The following is a 19,779-nucleotide window of genomic DNA, read 5'->3' on the forward strand; positions in this document are numbered from 1 at the left end:
ATATGCTCAGATTCTGCAGTACCCCTGAATGAAAGGTTTTTAACAGACAAATTCTTGATAAATATATCTCGTCACCAAATATTGAAGTATAATTTTATTAACACTGTAATCTATAGAACATGTCTTTCTCCAAACTATTCTACTATTCTAAAACAAGTAATATTTGTCACTGCAAGGCTGATCAGCATTAAGCAATTGCTTACTTATGCCAGGTTTTTTTAAACCAATGTCTTAAAAGATTCACTTGATGAATAGATTTTTTTATTCCACCTTACCATACAATGTATGCATATTTTCTCTTTTTTGTACTTGTTTGTAATTACCCATTTATGACTGCAATCTACAGAAAGAACAAATCCATTAAGAGATTGAATGTTTTATATATTGTTATGCTGACTACATTGTGACCCTGTCCGTTGTAGTTTGCAAATCATGGTTTATGTCTCAGTGCAGGGTTTTGAAATTATATTCTGCAAAACCCTTCTGAATTTGACAGGATTGTTTAAGAGATCCAGGATTTATTTTTTTTAAAAAAATCACTTGAACTTAGACAATTTTCTATCACTAGAGCAGTGTTTCTCTACCTTAGCAACTTTAAGATGCGTAGACATCACCTCTAAGAATTCCCCAGCCAGCAATGGGAATCACCTTCCCTGGGAGCTGGTCCACACAAAGCTTAAATACTGGCCTAGTTCAGAAACTCACAGAACAGAACAGAACAGAATAGCGTAGAATAGAATTTTATTGGCCAAGTGTGATTGGACACACAAGGAATTTGTCTTGGTGCATATGCTCTCAACGTACATAAAATAAAATATACATTTGTCAAGAATCATGTGGTACAACACTTAATGATTGTCATAGGGGTCAAATAAGCAATGAAGAAGCAATATTAATAAAAATATAAATATATAACTGGATGGAAAAAAGGAGAACAAAATTAGATGATAGCAAATATGGTGGGGAGGTTCAAAACTAATTCAAACTTGGATATTGGGAAAAATTAACAGGGGAAAAAGGACTGATTAATGTATATACGTAAGCTGTACAGTCCATCATGTACATTTTTCTTTTTCTTATATTTTTCATTTGTTTGTATTATGTTGTATTATTGTATGTATGCCTTGTTTTTAACTGTACTATAAAGAAATAAAAACTTTTTTAAAAATAAAAAAATTACAATAGAATCTCCCAACTGAAACAAACAAACGAGCAGACCACCGCAACCATCCTGCCTTCCGTTGAGGACCTGTCTACTGCACAAGCCAGAAAAAGGGCTGAGAAAATATCTACAAATCCCTCATATTCTGGACATAAATTGTGTCAAGCCACTGCAGAAGTTTTTGATAAATTAACGGCTTGCCATATTATCTAAGAAAGGAGGGGGAATTTCAAGAGGCAACTACAAAGCATTCTTCAGATTGTAATCCACCGGGGCAGAAGTGAAGATGATATTCCACGGTGACACAATCTTAATGGCTAATGGGCACGTGGTGGGTGGTGGACAGCAAAGGATGTGAACTTTCAACTGGGTGGAACCTCAGATCCAGGATTCTCTGTATGGTTGCCAGTGTGGCTACGGAATTAAATTGGAATTTCAAAGAATGTTTTGACTTAATTTCTGATTTAGTTCAGATATGTTAGCATATAGCATGGAAAAATGGAATGGAATGATAAGAGAGAGCTAATTTGCATATTGGTATGTAAATCAGTTTATGGAAGTTGGAAGATGGAATTCTTTGGGATTCGTATGCTGGCTGTTGGTGAATCTGCATCAAAGAGAGCAGATGTATAGAGAAATATAGTTATACTGTCAGGTTGTTTATTTGGGTAAATATGAAACCAGTTCAATGAGAAAAGAAGAAATAAAAGCATAAGTTTTATATTGGAGTCATTGTATCATGTACTCAATATACATTGTAGCATAGTTCTGCTATGAAGAGACTCTGCTGGATGAAGATCACTTAAAACCATAAATCACATAGAAATCCAACATACTGTTATCTGGAACCTTGACAAATTGTCTCACCTTTTTCGCTCAGGATGCCACTTTTGGGCATTACGTGCCATAACATCTAGACAGAGTTTTCTCCTGGTATCATCACTCTCCTAAATACCTATCTTCCACATTACTGTTTTATGCCTAAAGACATTTACCCATGTAGTAAGAAGAAAGCTGACATCCTACAAAGAAAAAACTTATTTTCTATCACCCAAAAATAGTTACCGGCTTTTGCTGGATAGATGCAAACTCTCACAGGAAATAGTGGTGGAATGGTTAAATAGACTGGTTTTGTATTTCATAGCTTTCAATGTTCCCAATAAGAGATTCTTATTTTCCCAATAAGAGACTATTAACAAAATGATTTAAAACCATAATTGGCTGTAACCAATTGTTTCCTTCCCATTTCTCTTGCTGTTGATAGGAGAGTGTGCTAAGTGCGGTGATAATATAGTACTGTTGCATACATCTGTCCATTAGCACTAGTGGGACCATGCTGCTCGTAAGCATATCTGATCATATCACAACCAGTTATTTAATGGAATAGAAATGGAAAATAACTACTTTATGGGCATTTATGTAACTATGATCGAAACAGGAAGTACTCTAATATTTCTCTAGTATCTTAAATTTTCATAATCCATTTAGTTTTACAAGCTTAGTAAAAAAAAGCACAGAGATAAGTCTCCATTAAAACTCTTCAAAGTGGAGAAGGCTGATGAGCTCACTCAATCAAATAACACTCTAGAGGATATTTTGCAAAATGCTTTAGTTTGAACTTGTTTTCTGAAAGATGAAGATCACATATACTAGCCTATAAGTGATGCTTGAGCAGGGTCCATATGATTGTTTGAGGCACTAAACATCCTATTCACCTCTTGTTTTGAGAGGAGGCTTAATGGTATCCGAAGCAGAACATCTGGATTCAGTCACAGTTTTGTTCCATACAGCATCAACCTTGTGAACTCTCAAGTTTCCTCTTTCCACTACATATTCAAAATGGACAATGATGTGTATGTGTGTATTTGCACATGCGCATGCACCAACACATATGTATGTATGTATGTATTCAGGGATGGGCTGCTGCCGGCACGGGGGAGAACACAGTGGGGTAGCGAAAATGGAGCTCCACCTCAGAGCACCCAATTTGCGCTGAAATGATTATTTATTTATTTATTAAATATGTATGCTGCCCCTCTCCACAGACTTGGGGCGGCTAACAACAATAAAAAAGACAATGTAAACAAATCTAATATTAAAAATAATCTAAAAATCCCCAATTTAAAGAACCAATCATACATACAAACATACCATGTATAAATTCTATAAGCCTAGGGGGTGTTCTGTCGGGCTCTCAGGTAGACTTCTCCCAAAAATTCACAAGTACAAATTTCAGACACACACACGTTTGAAAATTCAAAACAATGTTATTTATAATGAAAAGTCACTTAAACTAAGCCCTCTTTTGGTATAGCAAAGAGCACTTGTCTCCAAACAAACTGGTAATTTGTACAAGTCCCTTATCAGTCCTGTGACACTTAGCTTGCAGCTGTGAGGCAATTCACAGTCTTTCTTCTTTCACAAAGTGAAACACACTTTGCTCTAGTTTAGTTTCAAAGCAGGGAAAAATCAGCACACAAAAAGTCAAAGTCAGTAAAGCAGTCACGAAATACAACAATCAGATAATCCTCCACAATGGCCAAACCCACAGGCTGCTATTTATAGCAGCCTCACTAATTACCACAGCCCCACCCAACCACAGGTGGCCTCATTTTCGTTGATAATAATCTCTCAGTTGTTGTTGCCTATGCATCGCTCTCCGCATGCATGGCTGTATCATTAACTCTTGTTCTGAATCCAAGGAGGAGCTAGATAATTGATCTCCTTCTGAGCTGTCTGCCACACTCTCCTCCTCCCTGTCACTCATGTCTTCTTGGTCAGAGGAGCCTTCATCATCAGATTCCACCAGGGGCAAAACAGGCCTGCAGCATCTGGATGTCTCCCCCACATCCACAGTCCTTGGGGCAGGAGCTGGGCCAGAGCTAACCACAACAGGGTGAAGGGAAAATTTCAATTCCCCCATGCCTGACGACAGAGGTGGGTTTTAAGGAGCTTGCGAAAGGCAAGGAGGGTGGGGGCAACTCTGATATCTGGGGGGAGTTGGTTCCAGAGAGTCGGGGCCGCCACAGAGAAGGCTCTTCCCCTGGGTCCCGCCAGACGACATTGTTTAGTCGACGGGACCCGGAGAAGGCCAACTCTGTTGGACCTAACTGGTCGCTGGGATTCGTGCGGCAGAAGGCGGTCCCGGAGAGATGTTGAAAGAAAATGCAGGGCGTCTTGCATAAGCCATAGAGTGGTAGTAAAAATTTTGGTAGCCCTTCACTGTATGTATTGTATATACAGTATGTATTTAAATAGCATGTGTTATGTATGTGTTATGTATATGTTTGGATAGATATACTTTCTCTTGAGAGCAGGCAACAGAATTTCATTTTTAATATGGCCCAGTGTGCTCAGTAAAAAAAATGACAATAAAATTATCATATCATATCCTGTCTTATCATTTTATCTTACCTTACTATCTTATCTTGTCTTGTCTTTTATTTATTTTATTTATTCTAATTTGATTTCTATGCCGCCCTTGTCCGGAGTACAAAAAACAGCACAATGGGAAGACCGGAAGTTTGGAAAACACACTTCCGCTTTGCCCATTGTGATGTTTTTTGCACTCAGGGGCTTCAGGGACCCCTCCCAAGTGCAAAAAACAGCACAATGGCAAACCTCTGGTTTGTCCATTGGGGGATTTTTATTTTTATTTTTTGCCTCCAGGGTTTCAGGGAATCTTCCCTAAAGCATCTGGAGGACAAAACGGCCTTTCCCAAAGCTGAAAATCAGTTGGCCAGCATACACATGTGCTCTGGAGCTGAAACATGGCAAAGTCTCGCATGCCCTGTGATATGGCTCCATGTGCCACCTATGGCACGTGTGCCACAGGTTCGCCATCACGGTCCTATATAATTAAATGCTAGGAATTATTCTTTACTTATCTGAATAAGCTAATTGTTAAATTATATGAAAGTCATATAAAATACCATTTTTGGATCATTTCATCATGGTGTTTTCCCATAAGTAGAACAAAAAAGTGATGAGTAACCTTTTGGCTGCCAGCCTTGGGAATTAGCAACTAAACCAGTATTAAAATCTTGGAAATTCTAGTACCTTACAGTATATTCTAGTACTGTATATATATGTATAAGTTAATTGGGAAGCTCAGTAGTAAATGTCAAATCCATGCCTTCAAGCCAATAATCTGCTGCTCTTCAGCTGTTTTGGAGTTTCACCTCCATCAGCCTAGCCAACATCGCCAATGGCGTAGGCAGTGGAGTTTGTAAGGAATCTATTAAAAAATTCAAGATGGCAGCTTCAGCAGCTTTGCCCATTCACACATAAAAATGAGTGGAGCTTCAATTATGCCAAAATCTTGAGTTTGGACAGGTATAGTAAAGGAATTTAGAAATTGTAATCTAGATCAAGCATGTCTTGTTTGTCCTTTGTTTAGTCCTTATATCATAACGTGTACAAGGTAATGAAGATGAACCAGACAAAGATAAAGTATGCAAATTTCCATTGCAAGGTTTTGTTGTTATAACCAATGTCAAGCAAAGTAACTTTAGCCATCTTGTGGAATTGATTTCTTTAGTCTGGTCTATGTACTGGGTTGTACCTCCTCTTCCTTATAATTTAATAAATTAGGGAATTATTTTCTGAGCCACATTATATAAAATGAAAGTTTCTCTCATTTTATATAACAAAACCCTTTCCTTCCTTCCTTCCTTCCTTTCTTCCTTCCTTCCTTCCTTCCTTCCAATCTAAATGAGGATAATAAAACTTGTTGAAGCAATAAGTACAACTAGAGATCCTAGCTACATATAGTATTGTAAGGAGTGACAGGATACAAACATTTAAAAGTTGAGACACTTATTCTAGTAAATGTATCATGTCTTCCCTGGAAAATACAATCTCACACATGTATCTCAAACTCCCCCATCTTCCCCATCCCAAACCTATCCACCCACCCCCAACAAATTACCCTTGCGTTTGTCAATATTTTCTTTTTCTCCCGATTGTTATACATTATTTTTTCTTTTAAACATAGTTGGACGAATCCTTCTAAGAGTATTTATAATCATTTTCTCCATAAACCATACAGATCGTATTTGTTACAGTTAAATTCAACTACTACAAAGAAGAACACACATAAATGCATGAGAACCACCAAACAAAAATAGTACATTGTGTCTTGGTCTAATAGTATTGAATTGCAGATAGAGATGGATATCCTCGCAATGTTGCAGTTTGCTATTGAATCTGAAATAAAGGATTGTTTGGAGTTTCGGTGAACAATAATGTTTCTGTTGTTAGTGGTAAATGAAACACTTTTCAACAGGAAGCCTGGCAAAAGATGGTATGATTTAAACCCTACATCAGTATTTTTACTTCAACAACTCAGTGTTGTAGTAATTACATGATAGATCAGGATGTATAAAAGATGGGGGGGAAATTAAAATTATACTCTGGTACTCAGTATTAATCAGGCAAGCATTACAGTATTTCTTAACATCATTAGCCTTGGCTATTTCATTGAGAAGAATGAAGGGGGTGGTAGTTTGGCTTCCCCCAAACCTCACCACCTAAGGAGTTATAAAACAAAAGCAAGGATTATTTGTTTAATTCATTAGAAATGATCTTTTTACTGCCAAAAAAGTAATCTGAAGCACTTTGCTACTTGGCATCTCTGCTAGATAGAAGACAGGAAAGGCATTTGCTGTTCTCGCTCAGACAGCAAAATATTTTGTGCCAGGCCTTGCTTGTGCCTGAATCTGAGAAGCTACTGTTTCTATTCTCATTTCTGAAGAGAATTTGGAAATGCCTTTAGGAGATAAAGTCGGTGCTAATGCACATCACATACACAGATTGAAGGTCAGTAATGATCTCAGGTGATGGGTGCCATTTTATGGCCATTGGGAATAGCACAGACACAAAACACTAAATGGATGAAGATGAGATCTATGTGGCCACTATAGAAATAACTCTAATTATTCAGAGTCTTTGGGGGAAGTTACTCTATTGAACCTGTTTTAAAGCAATTTAAATTGATGAGCCTTTACACTCAAGAGAATTCTAACGTAGTGTAGTCTTGACTGTTCCAGTTCTTCACCAAAGCTTTTGAATCCCCCGCCCCAGGGAAATAAGTCTGCCCTCTTTATTTCTGGTTTCAAGAGAAGACATGTTGATTCTAGGATGCTCAGAGGATTATGCTGAGCTCTAAAATACTTTATTGCTTGCTGTTCATTAAGCTTGTAACTTTTATTTCACGCTTTTTACCTTATTGCGTGTTTATTAGAGCTATCAGATCACACAAACAATAATTAAAACCACCACCACTAAAGAACCAAAGAACTAAAGTTTATATTTGCTGCTATCTAGGGGTCATCGGGACTTCTGTTGGGCCATATGCATTTGTGAACAAACATTGGGTTTCTTCTCTGTAAACTGATCTTCAGAGTCTGCACATCATGAATGATTGACTACAATATATATTACTTAAAAAACATAGTAACCGTAGGAGCAAAAACAGAATCCTACATTCAGAGGAGTATTAAGTATTTTAGACGTCATCTAATGTAATCCTCTAATTGTGTGCAAGATCACTACACTATTTTGAACAGATGATCATCCAACCTCTGCTTGAAGACCTTCAGTGGAACAAAATATATGCTTGCTTATTTGTTTGTTTGTTTGTTTGTTTATTTCGACTTCTATGCCGCCCAATCCCAAAGATCATCCAACTTGAAGACCTTCAGTGGAACAAAATATAGGCTTGCTTATTTATTTATTTATTTATTTATTTGTTTGTTTGTTTGTTTGTTTGTTTGTTTGTTTATTTCGACTTCTATGCCGCCCAATCCCAAAGAACTCAGGGCGGCTTACAACAGAGGTACAAATATAAGAATAAATACAAAACAGTAGAAGAAGTTGAAGAGTTAACTTTGTATAGTACCTGATTCCACTTCCTGACAATTTGTGCAGTGAGTTCCTCCTTTTGAGAAATAATAGATAAAAGTGCTATGTGAGAACCTTTCAGATATTTGAAGGCTGCTATCAGGTTGATGGTGGTGGTGGTCATGATCATGATGATATTATCCATTGTATCATGTCTGACTCTTGCGTCTCAGTTGCAACTGTTCTTCATTGGATTTGGTCTTATACCATCTTGACAGGCCTCCTCTGAACTCATTCAAATTTGTCACTGCCTTTTTTATTTCTTACTTTAGTACCCAGAGAACTGGACACAATCCTCAGGCCTGGAAGATGACAGTGGAGCAAAATAAATACTTCATGGGAGCAGTGTTTCTTTTTAACAAGTGTATCACATTGTTAACTAAGGCTCCAATATTGAAATAAGGTATCCAGCTCTCTTTCACAGGTATGCCTGCCAATCCAACCTTTCCCTATCCTATAAATGTGCTTTATATTTCCCTATCCTAATGAAGAACTTTACATTTCTTTCTATTAAATTCCATCCTGTTCCTTTTAGTCACTGCTGACTTGTCTAAATCTTTTTTAAAAAATCTACAGTACTGTATTAGTCATGCCTCCTACCTTAGTATCATTTGCAAACTTTGCAAGTGTCTCTTCATCTCCCACATTCAAGTAGCTGATAAAAATGTTGAGCCACCCAAGACCTATGACAGATCCTGTGGTATTCTACTTAAGACAGTGGTCCCTCGATTTTCGCGGGTTCGAACTTCCCGAAACGGCTATACCACGGTTTTTCAAAAATATTAATTAAAAAATACTTTGCTGTTTTTTTCCCTATACCACGTTTTTTCCCACCCGATGACATCATACATCATCGCCAAACTTTCGTCCGCCTTTAATAAATATTTTTAAATAAACTTTAATAAATAAACATGGTGAGTAATAATCTAAATGGTTGCTAAGGGAATGAGAAATTGCAGTTTAGGGTTTAAAGAGTTAAGGGAAGGCTTGTGATACTGTTCATAGCCAAAAATCGTGTATTTACTTCCGCATCTCTACTTTGCAGAAATTCGACTTTCGTGGGCGGTCTCGGAACGCATCCCCCGCGAAAAGCGAGGGAACACTGTACTTCTATCCAAGTTGAAGTGGAGCCATTTAGAGCTGTGGATGGGATCCATCAGCTAACTGGGAGGCCATTTAAAATGACCTCATGCAACATACTGTATATTTAATTATTCTATAAATATCATGAGTCTCTCTATTGAAGGCTTTTCTGAGATCCAGGTGCATTGTGTTTATTGCATTTTCCTGATCTACTAAGCTAATAATGTGAAAGAGGGAATGTTAGGCGGCTATATTTTGTCTGCAACACACTCATGCTGGTTCCTACTAATTGCAGAATGCCTATCCAAGCTCCCACAAACATCTTGTTTAGACATTAGGCTGACAAACAAATGCCTACAGCTTAATTGGTGCTACACTATCTACCCAGGCTCTTGGTCAAAAGGAATTATATTTACATTTTCAACGCACAAAGGCTGAGTTCATAGAATAAATTAAGACACTCAAAGCAAAGCGTATTTTGATTCATTATCATGTAAGAACTCACCAGTAGAATTTATGCAAGCTAAAAGCTCACATAAATGTACTTTAAAAAATTAGTTTCCCAAAAATGAAGCACGTGTACGCAAGTATTGTGTTTCTTTAAAAATTACATTATCATCCCTGAATAAAATAAGTAAATAAGAATGTTGAAGTGCAGATGGTATAATAGGTGGCATGACACAGAGAAAATTATCCAACATCTTTGTGTTGCTGGCAGAGAATCTCTGGAAACTTCATGACCAGCCTGACACTGCTTTTTATTAGTTTTGTCTCTCATTTCAAATAAACAAATGCTCACTGTGGTGGGAGGAGGAAAAAGGGGAGAGAAGATGAATCTATGCTTGAAATTTCCATTTTCAAAAAAAGGGGGATCAGATATCTTTTAGGAGCAGGGATGTGTTACTTTCTGCCACATTTTTATGTTTTATTAGGCAACTGGGTTTTTAATTAATTCTGTAACAGTTACAGCATATGGAAGAATTTCTTAGAATTTTGAATAAAATTTAAAAACAGTACACAGTCCCATAAATCAAGTCACACGTTAATTACATTTGTGTGGTGACACCTGCTCTACAAGTACTCCTGATGGGCAATTATATTATGGGGTATATTAACACACATAGCATGGGAACATACTCCCATATATATAGCATGGGAAATACAAGCAAATAGGCCAGTGATGGTGAACCTATGGCATGGGTGCCTCAGGTGGCACGCAGAGCCATATCTGCTGGCACTCAAGCTGTTTCCCTTGCTCAGCTCCATCGAGCATGTGTGTGCCGGCCAGCTGATTTTTGGCTCACTTAGAGGCTCTGTGAGGGCATTTTTTACTTTCAGAGAGCCTCCTTTCTTAAATAGTGTGGCAAGATCTGGATAGAGGTCCATTTTAGAAAACAACACACCCAAGTGTTGTCAAGAACTCAAACTACTGTATTACATATGAACTCCTCGTGATATGAACTCCTCGTCTTAAAAATTTTTCGAGATACGAACCTGGGGTTCGAGATTTTTGTGCCTCTTCTTGCGAATTTTTTCGCCTTACGAACCCGCCGCCGCGAACGCCAAACCCGGAAGTTTGGCAAAAGCTCAGGTTCAGTGTTTGGGTTCGAGCCCCGAACTTTTGCCGAACTTCTGGGTTTGGCGTTCGGGAGAATACCGAGAAGCACCCGGCTGTTTCAAAAGGTGACAGCCGGGCGGCGGCGCCCAGAGGAGTGCCGGTTTTGCGATTTCCCCCCCTTGCACGCATTAATCCGTTTTACATTGTTTCCTATGGGAAACATTGTTTCGTCTTACAAACATTTTGCCTTACGAACCTCCTCCTGGAACCAATTAAGTTTGTAAGCCGAGGTATCACTGTACCTGCATTTCAGCTTCAATAAGAAAGAAGAAAGTCTGAAGGTTAATAAAGTCTTGCTCCAAAGCAGAAGCAATGGGAATTCCTCCCTAAAATGAACAAGAACACAACCAGAGCCCATAGAATAGAATAGAATAGAATAGAATAGAATAATTAAGACTAATCAACCAGAACTCCACCCAACAAACTAATTAGGAATCAGAATTCCAAGAATGACCAATCAGAAATTAGCATGGACCAATCAGGAATCAACACAATCAGAACAAGCTTTTAGGATTGGGCACAAACAAAGAACCAATCAAGTACCAACCCACGCCAATTGGAAACTACTGTATCTTAGAAATCAGGACACCGGGCCACAAAGACAGGAGCCCAATCAATTCCTGCTCAGTTGCCAGTGGTCTATATAGCAGACATCTTGCCTCTGAAAATGTCAGGCATAGGCGCTTCAGAAATGTTGGGAAATATATTGTCCAGACCAGGGGTGGGCAATTAATTTTGCCATACGGCCGCATGAGAAATTGAGATGGTTTTAGAGAGCAAGACTAATATAATTAACTCAGTTCTACCCAATACTGTATTATTGGGAGAACTGAGTTAATTATATTATAATTATAAATTATAATTATATATTATATTATATATTACATTTATAAAAATATATTATATATTATATCTTGAACACCCGGTTCTTATCCAGAAAAGTTATATATTATATTATATTATATATTATAATTATATTATAATTATAAATTAATTGCCCACCCCTGGTATATAGCATACATATGCTGGTGACAGATGCTAAATGAAAAAAGCTGAAATCATTTGGTCATACTCATTATCACTTCCTATACTGTAATTCCAAATTATGAAACATTATGATCCTGGAAAGTTCCTTTATCCAATTTTAAGTTAATAATTCATTCAATTCATATAATGCCACCTGATTATTTCTTTAAAAAAAACAAACCCTAAAGTTGTCTAGTTTCTTTTTACTTTTATTTTTATCTATCAAGGAACTTGTTTGCTTTCCATAAAAGGGGAGAGATTCAAATTGAATAATTTTGTATTTCCATAGTAATACCATTTCTTCTTCCTTCCTCCCTCCATTTCTCCTTCCTTCCTCCCTCCCTCCCTCCCTCCATTTCTCCTCCCTTCCCTCCCTCCTTCCCTGCTCTCCTTCCTTCCTTCCTTCCTTCCTTCCTTCCTTCCCTTCCTCCTTCCTTCCCTCCATTCTCAGTCTTCCAATTCTCTCCCTGCTCCCCATCCTGATTTTCCCCCACTGAGGGTGGGAGAGGCTCCGCCGCAAATTCCCAAAGAAGGTTAAGTCAACTTACGGGAAAGGTGGAGAGGGCAAGGCAAGGGCTCCGGTGTAGGCAGCGCCGTCAGCTGAGCAACAGGCACGATGCGACTGCCCCCTTTTCACTTTTTGCTTCTGCACGCAGGTGGTGCGGCCGTCCGACTCCACCGCGCGACTTTTGGGTTTTGCCTACGTGCGCGCACGCACAGGTTGGACCAACCTCTACGGGCTGGTCCCAGACAGCGGGTGAGCCGCATCCGGCCCCCGGGCCGCATCTTGCCCAGGTCTGGTCCAGACCATAATCACTAACCCTGAAGCCCAACACTGCCCAAATTTATCACAGTCTTTTCTTTTGTACTGAGCATGACTTTTTTTTCATATGAACATGCATAGGATAAAGCTGTTCAGGTAGTTTTCCATTCCAAAGTTATTTAGTATATAGCTTTAGATTTTGGATATAAAGGGAAATCCTCTATAAATGTCAGATACTTCCTGTTTCACAGCCAAAATTCTCAGAACATAGGGATTAGGACTTCAGTGTTTTGTTTTTTTCAAATCTAATTTTAAAAATTAAACATGATTAAAAACTCATGAATGAGCAGGGTCATGCAAGTTTTTGGGTGAAATTGCATTTTTGGTCATTTTAAATTCTTTAAAATTAGTATTTTTAAAATTTGGAGGGAAATTCCTGCAACACTAAATAAAAGGGTTTGCCTATTTTTGAGCAATGAGATCTGCTCTTGAAATAATTGCACAGTTGAAACAATATTAATCGGAGTGAATACATGCTGTTATAACTGGAATACATATTTAATCCATTCCAAGCAAATCTTCCTGCAACATTTCTAAAGAACTCACATAATTATGGGCTTACGTAATTCCAGAGATATAATATCAGACATACACCTCCAAGCTTTCAGTTGTAGAACGTCTGGAAAATATTAAAATATTTTCTAGTGTTTCACATCTATTCATTAATACTATGACACTTAAGAATTTCCAAGACATAAAACACTAATAATATAGTATGAGACTATGGACCTGTTAAGCTAGTACTATAAAAACAAGCAGTGGCCTTACAATAAACTGACAACAAACTCCCTGCTTACTGACTTGAGCAAATATATTTTTATAACTGTACAACTTATTTTTGTGATTTACTACTTTTAAATGTCCTTTCCAAATGCACTCCCCTCGAGAAAGTCATTTTAAAAATAAAGGTATGCATAGATACTTTGGTATAAATTTTTCTCTTCTTTTTATTGAGATTAATATTAGATTTAGTTTATATACATAAAATCGACAAGATTGTTTGACTTCATACTAGTTACAACTACTTTTCTTTTTTCTATAATATCACTTTTTCCTTATTAGATATTTTTGTATTAGTAGCATTGAATTACGCATTTAATCATGTATTCCTTTTTTTGTATCTGCATTTATACTTTTAAGAAAAGCGGGGATGGTACATCCCCACAGTCTACGTTAAATGTTTGTAAGTCCGTATGTTATTTTAAGAAAATTAATAAAAATATTGAAAAAAAATAATAAAAATAAAGATATTTTTCTTCTTTCTGGGTACGGTCTGTGACAAAAAAAATTCACTTTCTCAGTTACAAAAAAAAGTACAGCTGAAGGGGGGGAACTCTCATGAAAATACTGTGAATATTATGCATAGGCCACACCTCACTATTCTTTATTAATCTTGAAAAGGTAAACAGAATTAGATTTCATAAATGTTTGGATGGGTAGGGTAAAATCTCATGGGACTTTAAAACCCAGGGCTTGAATTATTAACTTTTCACCTGTCTATGACTGTGAATCTAATTGTAAATTGCCCATATTGCCCAAATGGAAACAATATTTCCATTTGTCAGTTACAAAGGCCACACTGTTTGGATCCTCAATACATCACAACATCCTAGGTTCTTGGAAGAAGGCTATTTGAACTAATGCAAATGCAATCAAGGCCCAACACCAACTAAACATCTGGCAGCTGTAATGTTACATGGTTGTATGCCTAACAACAACAACAACAAGCCGCCCTGAGTCTAAGGAGAAGGGCGGCATAAAAAATCGAATAAATAAAATAAAAAACAAATAAACAACAAGGCCAGTCTCAATGTGGCTGACCATCCAACATTGTCTTACTACTAGTCACTTTATGTATATACGCAAGTATGTAAGGACATGATTTTATAAAATGGTAGAAACTACCTCTCTATCATTTTATAATACCGAACATTAATAAATGGTTCATATCATGAGATAGCTCACATATGAAATGCTTTCAAAAAGCAGTGTAAAAAAAGTTAGTTTACAAATATGAACATTTCTCCAGACAAAAAAAGTATGTATTAAATTTATTTTTTGTGCAACTCCAATAGGTTCTGGACTGGTAATAGAAATTATAATTTTATTACTATGCATTAATACTACATTTGGGTATGGAACAAATGTGTTTATTCTTCAAAATACTGTACAAGCATTATTGATACATTTTGATGGTACTTGGAGAAATTGGAATGCATGCTTTAAATGCCATAGGCCTAGAAATCACAGCAATAAATAACATCCCAATCTTCTGATTCTGTAAATATAGAATCTTACAGCCAAGTAAGAGAGAAATACAACCAACAAACTTGACTTTTTTAAAAAAGATATTGAATGAAATAGAAGCAACGAGATGATTACTCCTGTATCTCCAGTTTTCAAATTTAGTTCATGTATAATAAAGAATTTTCTAAACAAATTGCTTTGAAATAGCAATGTCCAAAAGAACTGAAAGATAAGTCTCTTTTAAGTGCTTTCCTTAGAATCCATTTAGAAAGTTTTAATCAGAGGGATGAAAGCAATCATTTTGGGATGAAAGGTAATTGTGTTAATCTGTTGCTGCACAAATAGCAAAGAGCCTTGTGCCAAAAACCACATTTATTAGTCTTTAAAGCACTGCAAGACCTTGTAACATTTAATGCATTAACAAAATTTAAAAAAATATTGTAGCGATTGAGGCTGAATTACAAAACTGATTTCTATGAGTTTGTAGGCTTTGATAGTGTCAGGTTTCCTGATTCAAGGGAATATTCATTAGATATTTGAAGCTTTTTTTTCTCTGACCTTTCTATCCCCAACCCTCTAGCAATTAGCCTCTCCATCTCTTTTCTCTTTAATGTACTTGTCACCTCCCCTTCCTCTTCATTGCGGAATCTCATTTCTAATTAGAGGCTCACAAACATGTTTTTTTAAAAGAAGAAATCTGTACTCAAAGCAAATTAATTTGGCCTCTTACATGGCCATTCATCTCATCCAACATCTCTCCAAATCCATGCATAGGTTTTATTACACTATTATATTCAGAATAAGCACAAAGAATGGATGAAAAGAGAAAAACGTTTTTTATAAAACCATGTTGTAGGCTTCTTCCCCAATGTGTGGATGCTCAGCACAGCATAGCTAGTTGTGTATTTCCATCACGGTTAAGCACTCTTTGCAGAATGAGGTCAGGGGGAGAAAAACTCAGCCCATCAATATAGTTCCTAAGATAGTGAATGGACATTTCATTGCCTGACTGGGTCCCATCATTTCTCCCAGCCACTCCCACTCCTCAACTTGCTTCACACAAGTTCAGCACTGCAAGATTGCATAAGGGACATATAAAACCATTTCTTGGTAGATGAAAATTTAAAACAGAACAAGTGTTTAAGGCGCAAAAAAAATATTTTGGTTAAAGACAACTCTGTAACTGTGAAAAATGTACAACAAATCTTTAAATTTTAAATTTCAGACTTAGAGGAAGGCCATCAGCAAGGTCCAGAATAGAAATCTAGTACACACAGTCAACCACATCAAAGAGAAAAGAAACACAAGTAAAAAATCATTTGAGCAAAGGGAAAGTAGCCAAATCCCAGGGGAACAAAAAGTACCCCACTCAGTACAAGCCAATCCTCTCAAATAAAGCTCCCCACATTTAAACTGGATTTAAACAAAACGTAAATTACACATTGACTTCTATCCTTTCACAGAACAGCGGACAACTGAGGGAATGTTAGTTTTATTTATTTATTTATTTTGTCCAATACAAAATGAATACATGTAGTAATATATATCAAGGAAAGGATACAAGAGAAGATATGAAAATAAAATACGTCAATGAAGAAAATAGGAAAAGATATATGAATGGAAGAAAAGAATATAAAATATATAAGAGAGACAATTGGACAGGGGACGGTAGGCACACTAGGGCACTTATGAACGCCCCTTTAGTGTTTCCAGCTAAAACATTACACCTGATAAAGCACTGAAAAATCCCTATTAAAGGCCACAATGCATGGTTATGAATTCCAAGGAGCGCTATGGAACTTCGGAAGGGGAGGGAAAAAAATTCCCCTACGTCTCTTTCCGAGGCTCCTTACTCTGCGCCGCCCTCAGCATTGGAAAGAGGCGCAGGATACGCGCAGCCCTTTGTTTAGCATCTTTCGGGCCCTCGCCTTTTTTTTTTTTACCTGTGGATGCAGTTGCCATGGCGACGGGCGGAGGTTGCCCGGCGGCTCGGAATGCCGCTGCCGGTGCCTGCGCGCCTTCGCCTTCCCGGCGCGTTGGAGACGCTCCGGCCGTACCGTCATCTTCCGCCCCGTCCCCGGCTCGATGCTCCTCGGAGCTCGGCGGCGGCGACGACGACATTCTAGCTGCTGGGTGGCAGGGCGGATTAGTTCAGCAGTCAAAAGCGGAGGATGCGCGGCGGGGAGGGGGAAAAAAAGGAAGAGGGGGGCGAGAGCGGCCGCCGGGACGCGCGTTCGCGTGTGACTGCTGGCAGCTACCGCAGGAGCCGCTCTGGGCAGGCTGGGCGGCTGCCTGAGGAAGAGGCGGCTGCTTGGGGGGGGAGTACTCTTTTTACGGCTGTGCCTCCGCCGCTAGCGCATTTTACGCAGGTGCACCTTGGGCGTTGAGTTGGAGTCTCCAGCCCTTGCGTCACCCGCTGGCTGGCATATCACAAAGCAGGGAAAAGAGCGGCTTGTCCCTTTAAACTCTGAACCCCCTTTAACCGTTTCCTCTCAGTGGCAGGAGGCCTACTAGGCAGGGTTCTTTTTTGGGGGTGCTGAAAAGGGGAAAAAAGGAAAACAAATCGGTAGGGAAAGCGAGTAGAATACTTGGCTGCATAGCTAGAAGTATAACAAGCAGGAAGAGGGAGATTGTGATCCTGCTAAATTGGTTTGCCTATTTGCAGATGACTTTAAAGGTTGATATTCCTGGAGGCATCTATAATATGGCAAATGATATAGCTTTACTAGATAAGTGGTCAAAGCAATGGAAACTGCAATTTAATGTTTCCAAATGTAAAATAATGCATTTGGGCAAAAGGAATCCTCAGTCTGAGTACTGGCAGTTCTATGTTAGCAAAAACTTCAGAAGAGAAGGATTTAGGGATTGTGATTTCTGACAGTCTCAAAATGGGTGAACAGTGCAGTCAGGCAGCAGGGAAAGCAAGTAGAATGCTTGGCTGCATAGCTAGAGGTATAACAAGCAGGAAGAGGGAGATTGTGATCCCACTGGTGAGACCACATTTGGAATACTGTGTTCAGTTCTGGAGACCTCACCTACAAAAAGATAGTGATAAAATTGAACTGGTCCAAAAACAGGCTACAAAAACAGTGGAAGGTCTTAAGCATCAAACTTATCAGGAAAGACTTAATGAACTCAATCTGTATAGTCTGGAGGACAGAAGGTAAAGGGGGGACATGATCGAAATATTTAAATATGTTAAAGGGTTAAATAAAGTTCAGGAGGGAAGTGTTTTTCATAGGAAAGTGAACACAAGAACAAGGGGGTACAATCTGAGGTTAGTTGAGAGAAAGATCAGAAGCAAGGTGAGAAAATATTTTTTCACTGAAAGAGTAGTAGATGCTTGGAACAAATTTCCAGCAGACGTCATTGGTAAATCCACAGAAAATGAATTTAAACATGCCTGGGATAAACATATATCCATCCTAAGATATTATTATTATTATTATTATTATTATTATTATTATTATTATTATTATTATAAGAAAACAAATCCCCGGATGGAGAATCTGGCTTTGTGAAAGGTTCCTTCATGCATTGCCACAATATGCATTGGAAGCATAAATAACTGCCTGATCCTGCATTCTGCATCAGTCGCCCTCATTGGAATTGATCCTGGAAAAGAAGGCAAACCAGTATCACACCCAAATCCAATCCTCTAAACCAGTGGTTCTCAACCTGGGAATTAGAACCCCTTTGAGGGTCAAATGACCATTTCACAGGGGTTGCCTAAGACCATGGGAAAAGACAAATTTCCCATGGTGTTAGGAACTAAAGCTTCTATTCTGGCGCCTTGGAACATATTTTTACAATCCGACCAATCAGGCATTTATAGTGGGTGTGGTCCTCTGACCTTCCTGTCAATCAGCTTAAAGCTCTGTTGGGAGAATTGGTGCTAGACTTATGGTTGGGGGTCACCGCAACATGAGGAACTGTATTAAGGGGTCGCAACATTACAAAGGTTAAGAACCACTGCACTATATTGACAGAGATACTTCAAGCTTGTTTCTTTTAATACTAGTTCATGCGTGCATATTTATCCACCCATACAGCTAAACTGATTTTTGGATATTTAAAACCAGGTGTTTTTTTTATTTTTTAACTAATTTTTAATTAAATATTTTTTAAAACATACAGAAATTTATACAATTTCCTTCTTTACAACACTTTCACATCATTACAGTTTGAATTTTACAATTATTTTCCTTTTTCATTGCTATTTCTATACATATATTTACACAGTTCTATTTATATACATCATATAGTAGGGTACTCTATTTCTACCATTATTTCTATTTCCCTAGGGTTTTTTTTTAAAAAAGGGCTTTAACATATTCTGTTGTGCTGGGACTAGTTTTTAAGACAGGAAGTTGCAAAGCAGGATAGAAAAGATAATGGTCAAGCTACGAATTACATTTTATAATCTACCTCACGTAGTGTTCACTAGACAAACGAAGTACACTGTACACTGGCTACCAGGTCCTTCACATAGTTCCACCCCTTCATATTTAACTGAGCAGTTGAACTCAAACACCCAGCCATTCCAAATTTTCAGGTTTCCTTTAGCTTTATGGTTTATTGGATTTATATGCCGCCCCTCTCCGCAAACTCGGGGCGGCTCACAACAATAATAAAAAACAGTACAGTACACAATACCAAATCCAATGCCCACCCATCCAGTTCCAATTTAAATTAATAATCTCATAAAAAACAGTATATATAAAAAACAGGCACACAGTCAATCAATCAACAAAACAACATGGGCAAGGGGGAGGTGTTTTAGTTCCCCCATGCCTGACGGCAAAGGTGGGTCTTAAGGAGTTTACGAAAGGCAGGGAGGGTGGGGGCAATCCTAATCTCAGGGGGGAGCTGGTTCCAGAGGGTCGGGGCCCCCACAGAGAAGGCTCTTCCCCTGGG

The 19,779-nt window shown here is 38.1% G+C and overlaps 1 protein-coding gene across 2 annotated transcripts in view; it reads right to left on the reverse strand.

The window, feature by feature from the left end:
• Positions 1 to 17,132, reverse strand: part of RTN1 (reticulon 1) — a 142,860-nt gene extending 125,728 nt beyond the window's left edge. Inside the window, exon 1 of one of the 2 annotated variants that reach the window (XM_070750341.1) lies at positions 16,806 to 17,132. In XM_070750341.1, the coding sequence (XP_070606442.1) occupies positions 16,806 to 16,983 (178 nt within the window). In that variant the 5' untranslated portion in view covers positions 16,984 to 17,132. The remainder of the gene's footprint in view (positions 1 to 16,805) is intronic. The other variant, XM_070750356.1, reaches the window with a different exon arrangement.
• Between the last annotated feature and the right edge of the window lie 2,647 nt (positions 17,133 to 19,779).

This window comes from Erythrolamprus reginae, chromosome 1, assembly GCF_031021105.1.
Source record: "Erythrolamprus reginae isolate rEryReg1 chromosome 1, rEryReg1.hap1, whole genome shotgun sequence".
NCBI classification, from domain to species: domain Eukaryota; kingdom Metazoa; phylum Chordata; class Lepidosauria; order Squamata; family Dipsadidae; genus Erythrolamprus; species Erythrolamprus reginae.